This window comes from Nestor notabilis, unplaced genomic scaffold (genome assembly GCF_000696875.1).
Source record: "Nestor notabilis isolate BGI_N333 unplaced genomic scaffold, ASM69687v1 scaffold35985, whole genome shotgun sequence".
NCBI classification, from domain to species: Eukaryota; Metazoa; Chordata; class Aves; order Psittaciformes; family Psittacidae; genus Nestor; species Nestor notabilis.
Genome location: NW_009928532.1, coordinates 7491 through 15779, shown reverse-complemented (window position 1 = coordinate 15779; position 8289 = coordinate 7491). Strand labels below are relative to the sequence as shown.

At 41.2% G+C, this 8289-nt stretch overlaps 2 protein-coding genes across 3 annotated transcripts in view; one reads left to right on the top strand and one right to left on the bottom strand.

Annotated features, from left to right (window-relative positions):
* Window positions 1-850: 850 nt before the first annotated feature.
* On the top strand, window positions 851-4450 carry PDCD2 (programmed cell death 2; the record flags this gene model as incomplete). Its single annotated transcript, XM_010014535.1, has 4 exons — window positions 851-1027; window positions 2064-2179; window positions 3432-3548; window positions 4253-4450. Coding segments are annotated over 4 exons (608 nt in total), but the record flags the coding sequence as incomplete, so codon positions are not given.
* A 1874-nt stretch (window positions 4451-6324) lies between these two features.
* Window positions 6325-8289, bottom strand: part of TBP (TATA box binding protein) — an 8139-nt gene continuing 6174 nt past the window's right edge. The window contains exons 6-7 of one of the 2 annotated variants that reach the window (XM_010014533.1): window positions 7913-8010; window positions 6325-6992 (exon numbers count right to left, since the gene is read on the bottom strand). In XM_010014533.1, coding sequence (XP_010012835.1) covers window positions 6913-6992; window positions 7913-8010 — 178 coding nt within the window. In that variant the 3' untranslated portion in view covers window positions 6325-6912. The remainder of the gene's footprint in view (window positions 6993-7912; window positions 8011-8289) is intronic. The other variant, XM_010014534.1, reaches the window with a different exon arrangement.

Below are 8289 nucleotides of genomic sequence, written 5' to 3'. Positions count from 1 at the left end.
AGGCTACTTTTAAGATTCAGAAATCATGAAAATACAGAGGTAGTGCTTTCCCATGATATGGTGAATAGGTGAAAAGAATGGTTTCCACTTGTGCTATTTTAGAGACTCTTTCATACAGCATCCCCTTTGCTGCTCTCATGTCCCATTCATACACCTGTTTGATTGCTGGTTGCTAAGTGGACAAGTACAGGGTCTTCAAAGTGGTTTTTTAGTCTTCAGAAGTATCACATGAATAGTGGGGCAGTGAAACTTGGTGTGTGCAATGTCCTGCGTTGTGGGATGCTAGTCCTGAAGACTGTAGGAAATGGAAATAAGCAGAACATAAGAAGTTGATTTGTGCAAATCAAGTTATGGGGCAGACGTTTGAAACATTTGATTTGAACAGTGGAAACCTGAAGCACGTACCAGCACATAGTTAACACTGCTATCCCAGAAGGAACACTTGATGCGTTTGTGGAAGCTTTGCCTACTTGGGATATGCAGTGGAAAAGCAGTAAACCAGTGTGGCTTGGGGGCACCTGGTGCACGCTTGACTGTTGTGCATATGCTGGTTAGTGAGAGCTGTCAAACTGCAGGGTTTGGTTTTTAAAATGTGGCTGATAACACTGTTTAGTCTGTTTTCCCTGTCTCCTGGATTTACAGAGATTCAGAGCGATGTGTCACCTACTGTGGTTTTCTACTGTTCTTACTGTAAAATCTTCTCTGTCTTTGAATCAGGTCAGGGATGTAAATTGCTCTTGCTTGCACAGTGTTTGCACTGTTGTTTTTGCTGTGTAGTTTGCTGTGTAGTTTTCAGGGAGAAGGACATGAAATCTGAGACGACAAATGGTATCTGTTTTGTGTTTTGTAGATGGCTCGGCAGATGCAATTCCAGAACATAACGAATTCCTTTTTCCAGAATATGAAATTTTAATAGAACCTGAGGAACCAGAATTCCTTGCTGACAGCACTGTAAATCCCAGTGATGAGCAAGGAGCTGTAGAGACATCAAAGGACCTGAAAGAACAAGAGGAATTCTGTGTCACAAGCAGGGCAGGTAAGAAGATGTAATTCTTCCTAACAAAGCCTGCATCACATCTTTAAAATATAAAATACCGTGATTTTTAAGTGTTCATTGTAAACTACTGGTGCCAAAAGGCTAAATCTACAGTCATTTGCGATGCAAGTTTTTTGTAGACATCCCACAATATAAGTTGCTTTTAGGGAACAGACTTACTAAGCCCCAACCCCAGAAGCTGTTGAAGTGGCTGTTGCTGCAGTGAAGCTGTGTCCATTTGTGCTTCCTGCAGGTAAGGAACAAGGCGAGTGAGGAAAACGGGACCCTGAGCATGTGCTGCTGGACACTCTTGGAGTCAGGAGACTGAGTTACATGGTCTTGGCTTGACTTAGTTCAGTTTGTCTGAATTTATGGAAAATGCTTAACAAATCTGCTTGTCTGTGCTAAAGGAAGCTGTTCTGAGGCTATTTTAATTGATCTTGAATTAAGCAGCTGAAGTGCAGGCACTTTCCCCTCTTGCCCCCAAATGCATGATGTGTTTGCAGCTCACCATGCAGCTTTGAACACACCCAGGCAGAGAGTTTGTGGTGGTACCGGGAATGCTGCTGGGCTCTGAGCCATCTCTTGCTGTGGTCTAAAGTCATTCTGAGACTGCTCAGTGCTCAGTTCACATGTTGATGTGAACGTTGCACTGTGACAGACACGCTCTTCGGTGCTAGAAACTGAAGCCTGGCACACACACAGCACAGGTGGCCTTTCCAGATGTCACGTTCTGAAGGTTCACCATTCTCTGTGATACCCACTAGGAGTCACAAACCATGGTAGATTAACTCCTTCCCTTTCCAGCGTTTCAGTGCGGACATCTGTGTTTAAAATGCAGCTAACACTAGTAAATGGATCTGTGTGTGACTGTCACAAAAAGAGGAGGGAGGGAAGTCTTGGAATGATTTTGGTCTTGGAATACTGGAAACGATTCTTGAGAGCAAAATGCATTCACAGGTGCAGTATTGTTTTTAATTTTTGGCTGTCTTGCATTAGCCTGTAACCTTTGGGTTTTTTTCTTTAGGTGAAGCATGTCAATCCTTAGATGAAGAGACACTGGAAGCTATGGCAAAACATGAGACTGAAGATGACAAGATTTTCCAAAGGTTTAAAGAACGAATAGCTGTTGAACCAGAGCAGGTCAGAAGATGGGGCAGCCGTAGAACTTAGAGGATCTGGCCCAGCATCATGCTGCACCTAGACAATGTTTCACTGCCTTCTGTACCTTCTGTTAGAAATGGCAATGGGGATGCCCACCTCATCCTTCCCACACCTTAACCCTCATGAAGCATTCCCTTATCTTCCTTATGGGCAAAACTGAAGTAAGAGTTTAGAACCTACCCACCTGGCTCAAACAGAAGTTGGTCAGGATGAGAAGGCACAGGGGGGTGAAGCCAACATGGTTGGGACCTGCCATCCTGTGAGGTGGTTTAACCAAAGGAGGTAGTGAGCCATTTCACCCTTCCCCAGCCTTTGGCCCTGTTGGCTCCCCTTCTCAGCTGAAACAAAACTGCAGGGAGGAGCTCTGTCACTGTTGCCAGTTGCATGGAGGAGTGGTTTGGATTTTTTTAAGGTTGAAGAAATAAGTGATGGCTTTAAAATATCAACTGTTTAAACCAGAAATCTCCCCCCATGCTATTTCTTGCTAACACCAGAGGCTGAAAATGAGCCTCATTGTGAAACAGAAACATGGCTCTGTTCTATTCAGAGGAAACACAAGCCTAAATCCATGAATATGGTGGAGGAAGAAGAAATTATCTCCCATGTTTTACCTGGGGTTTAGCTGAGGGGTTAAGGTGCACACCCTGAAAGTAGGAGACTTTGTTCCCTCCTCTGCTTGAGGTAGATGCATCACTTCTCTGACCATCTCCATTTTGATTGATCTTCTGATAATGCCAGATTTCCTGTATAAATCCTTAGATAGTAACAGAACAACAAAGGATATGAATGTCTGAAAGAACCTCCTCCTTGGACATCAGGACAGTCCATTTAGGTGCAGAGCTGCAAACAGGAAGAGCTGGGTTGCATTCCTGACTTCTCTGCACACTTCTGTGTGCTAATTATCAATCTGCTCTTCCTTCATCCCAAGACTATAAAATACGTGACCTCGCACTTTTGGGTCCCTTAATTAGCATCATAAGAGCAATACAAATCATTGCAGTTTATCCCTGGATCATTGAAGAAAAAGCAATATGAGCACTTGTGTCATTCATATAAAGGACCTGTCTTATTTAAAGTACCACATTTGCAACTGATAGATTTTGCCATGGGTATTACTCAAAGGAAGTGACCTTTTTTGCATCATAGTTCAGCTTTGTCTATGTCATTAAATACCAATTCTATACCAAGATGAAAAGACAGTCTCAAGAACTTAACTTCTGCTCTATTTCAGATTATTAGATACTGCAGAGAAGGAGAAGGCCCAATCTGGGTATCAGGTGAAAATATACCTGAAGAAAAAGATATCCCAAATTGCTTATGTGGTGCTAGAAGAATTTTTGAATTCCAGGTATGTAAATTCATTTACAGATAGTACAGACAATGTAGTTGAGACTCAACAGGCTCTAATTGTATAGATGTTGGCTTGTAGTTAGAGCAGGGTGGTTGAAGTTGCTACAAGCTAATAATGTTAAATGGTAGAGAGCCCTCATTTACTATTGTAACTGCTTTTTCCTTGAAGACTTTCACATACAGTAGGTAGGTTCCCATCTGACAATTTGCACCATTCATAAAATGGTGCAGTGCTGAACACAGAACCATCTCTTAAGTCATAGGATTCTGGTATTGTGTATTTAACAAAAAAAGCCTTCCTGTTGTGACTTGGAAATATGTCTGGCTGGAAACACTTGGCTGTAGAATTTTGAATGCTAAACACATTGAATACACTTCATGTCATGCAAAGATGACATAATTATGAAGGTAATTTCAAATGGAAGGAGGCTTGCAAATCAGGCAATGCTTAGTCAGATAAAACTTGTATAGCTAAAGTAAGTAGGGCCATGCCTTTGGTTCCCTGTGCATCTAATATACTGGGTTAGGAATTCCAAATATATTTTATTTGAGCTGCTCTGTTTTCAAGTAGCTTTGATTGGAATTTTAGTGTAGGAGAACGTAAATGAAGGCAGGACCCTTCTTTGAGAAGAGATGCAGGGAGAGGGTAGAGAGCTGTGGCCTACCTCTAAACGTGGTTTTTTTTTTTTTCCTTTATAAAAGATAATGCCCCAACTCCTGAACCACCTTCAGGTTGACAGCCTGGGAGAGAGCATTGACTGGGGAACGCTGGTGGTGTACACTTGTGCTGACAACTGTGGTGAGGGAAATGAATACATGGAGGAGTTCATATGGAAACAAGACTTCTCTGCAAGCTCTGTTTGCCTTCCCTCAAGTTATGAAGCTGAATCCTCTAAATAGGATACTTGCTTTGTTTCAGTGCATCTGTGCTTTGCATACAGATTGAACTACAGTTGCTGATGGCTGTGTATCTTTTGACAGTGATAAAAACTAGAAGTAAGAAAGACCTTGACAGCCTCTTTCTTGCACTCCACAGGAGCTTTTATACTTCCAACCTAGTAATGAAGCCAGGTGCATTTGTTCAGTGAATTTAAGTTCAAATCTCAGTTCTGAATGTTTAAATAAAGATGAGATATTTTTGGATTGGTCAAAGCATCTTGTGTTCTGACTGAACTTCAAGAACATAGGTTAATGCCTGTCAGGATTTTCTTTGTGCCACTCAAAAATTAACATTCATTCACAGAGACAAGCAGACTACTGTAAGATCGCTGGAGTGCTTATGCTCAGGAGGTGTATGGAAGTCATAACCAAGAGAAAGCTGTGTAGCCTTTCACTATACAACTTAAATGTGCTTCTCTTTCTCAGGAGGTACACTGAACAACTTCGCAGTTGTTATATGTTGTGATCGAGTGCTCGTTCAAGGTAAAATGCACAAAAATTAAGTGCTTTATCTGATTTCAAACTATTGAGTTAAACTATTTCTGTATGGGGCTACCTGTCTGGTGCAGCAGCAGTTTAAACACAGCCAGTCTTACCGGAACGTGTTCGTGTTGTTACTTACTGCCTGTAGCAGTAGATTTTCAAGCTGAATGGTACCTTAAGTCTGCCATCTTTGGTGAAGATTAAAAGTAAGTAAGTGCCCTCTGCAGGGATTCTTTTGTTACTTGACTGCCATATAGCTGAGGCAAGAGAAAAGTGAAACCATAATGCCAAAATTACCGTGGTAGCAGCTTCATTCCTTTGGCTATAGCTGTATTTGCAGAAAAGATGGGCTGGGGGAGGGTAGAGTTGGGGAGGGTGGTTTTTTTATAGAATTTACTTCATTTAGGTATTCCCTTAACCTGCCCAAACCATTCCTGCAAAAGCATGGACAGTTACACAGCTATGTTCAAGAGCACTTGGGAACAGTCACTAGCTCACAGCAGTGTGGCACTGGAGGTGATGCAGGGTTTGGCTATTTTGAACTTATCCTGGCAAAGCTACATGATTAAACAGCAGCTTTCTGGTAAGATCTGTGAAACCAATTATTAAAATACCTGGAGAAACAGTGGTGTACACTGCCAATGGGGGGAGTAGTTCTAGAAGACTATGGATTAAGGTCACTCAGGATTTGCAAAACTTCATTTTGTCTGGAATGTAACACCAACTTAGTACGCAAAGAGACCATGGTTACATTTGGGTTAGTTTTAGATAAAACCTATTTGAAAAAATGTGCAAGTCATAGAAAGGAGGTTACTATTACTGGAAATTTACTGGAGAAAAAGTTTATTTTTAGTTGTCAGCCTATAAGCTTCAAGCACAGTTCAGAGGGAAGATCATGTACATACTGACTAGTCTTTGACATTTTACAGGAACACTAATATAGTGAGGCTGTCATAGTTGGTAAAATACAAAACTAGTATTTTAAAGAAATTCTGGAAGCTAAGCAGGGATTTTTGTTCAATTCAGTCAAGTGTAGCTATTAAAGACTTGCATAAATCCCATGTGTTGAAGATAAGGCAACACATACTTGTACACACACTTCTTCAACCAGTCATTTCTTTTGCTTTAACACACGAGAACTATTCAAGCTAGACATTGCCAAGGATGTGACTGCTGGTAAACAAGCCAGAGCATTGTGGAGATTCTCTCAAAATGACAGGTCACTTAAGAGTAGTGCATGTGCTATTGAAAGTTCCAGATTAAATTAAACAGTCCCCCAAAGCAGTTTTCACTGTATTTCACTCTATCAATCAGCTGGGTAATTCTAAAATTCATTAAGACAGTTCCCATAGTTGTATAAACAGGGTTTATTGTACATGTGGAGCTGAAGGAGAAAGAGAAGGAAGGTATATATTATATATATATGTACAGTGAGCCATTTTCATTAATAAATTTATTCTATCTTGCTTAATACTGGAAAAAGGGAATGTGTCTGGCACCAAAGAAATTTAACATTGGAAGAAATTTAAAAGCTTAAGTTCTTAAAATTATAAAAACCATGGTCTTATGGGAGGAAGTTAAAACATATATACATGGCAATTTAAGTGGTTTACACGCTGAGTGACACAGTCGCATTTGTCTTTAAACCAACTTATGGATTTCCTAGTAATAGAACTGGCATTAAAACTATTTAAAAGCTAGAATATAAATAAACTTGGAGGGGCTGCTCCAGGAACAGCCCAGTAAAGCAACTCACAGTAACTCAGTAGACATATCAAGAATACAGTTCCCCTTGAGCATCAGGGAAAGTAGGCACTAAATGGGAAATAGTCCAAGTCCTGGTGTTGCAGCTTCACTGGAATCCATCTCTTGTTACTGCCGTGCCATACGCAATACCTTGTAAAACATACCCCTGATTTCTCGGAAAGATGCAGGAACTGTTACGTTGTCTTTCTGAATCCCTTTAAAATAGGATAGATGTTTTCAAATGCTTCATAGATTTCTGCTCGTACTTTAGCACCTAGAAGAAGAGGGGGAACGAAGTTAACTTGTACCTTTCACCAAATACCTAATTTTAGCTTTTAGGACGTTTATTGTACACAACTTTATACAAAACTGATGCACATCCATAAATCCCTATTTTTATTATCTCTTTGGTTTTAGTACACATTTCATATAGAGCATAGATTACCAGCCTTCTCACTGTTTATTCTGATAAATGGCAAAGCTTTCATTAGCATCTTTGTGCGCATCCTGCACTTGCAAACGGGATTCTTCCATGCATAATTTCCACAGGAGACCCAACTACAAAGTGCAGCCCATAGGATGTTGCTGCAGAAAGATTCCACCGGTGGAACTTGGTTTTGAGTATGAAACCTAGGGGAGCAAGGTCTGGCCATGAAGACCGCTGCACAGGCCTGCCACTGGTCACGCTGCAGGGACATGTTCCTTCTTTTGCCTGAGTCTTGTGGGCTTTCTTCCTCCATCATGAGATTCAGTACGAGGGGAAAAGGAAGGGTGTAGGTGAAATGCTTGAGGTTGAAGTGGTCCTACAGCATGGCTATCTCCCCTTCTTTGGCTGCCATATCAAAGGAGAATGGCAGCAGCATCCAGCCAAGCTATCAAAGAACACTGAGTGCAATCATACACATCCAGCACACAGAAATGGACTTTCAGATTTGCCAGAAACACTACCTGCGCTCTTACAGCTTCTGGGGCACTTGAATGCTTAATTAGGATTCATGATTGCCACTTACAGTAATTGAGCCAAACGTGTCTTTTGGTTTATGCATTCTCATCCACAGAATGCTGTACTATCTGCTCTTTCTCAGTACTGTCACCTCAAAAGGAAAGAACCTACATATCTCTTGGTATCATTGTGTGTTTGCTATAATACAGTCTAAATCTAACCTACTGGAGTAAGATAGTATCTTCACTTACCAGTTAAAACCACTTTTCCAGAAACGAAAATAAGCAGAACAATTCTTGGCTTGATCATTCTGTAGATTAAGCCAGGAAACAATTCCGGCTCGTAGCTGTAAGAGAAGAGAGTGACGGTGTTCAAACATGCTTGCACACGCATGTTCCAGTCTTTCATCTGCAGGAATGGGCAGAGCAGATGTGGACTTCACTGAAACTTAGGAGAATGCAGCAGAGATCATGTTGATGAGTTCCTACTGGGCAGTCTCCGTTAAACCCAAGGCAGAGCAGTGATGGGAACAAAGATGTGGGTGTCCCTCTGGTGCAAGGGAACAATCTGAGCAAGTGTCACTCTTCTAAACTAGTCAACATGCAACAAGAATGAAACATAAACAAGC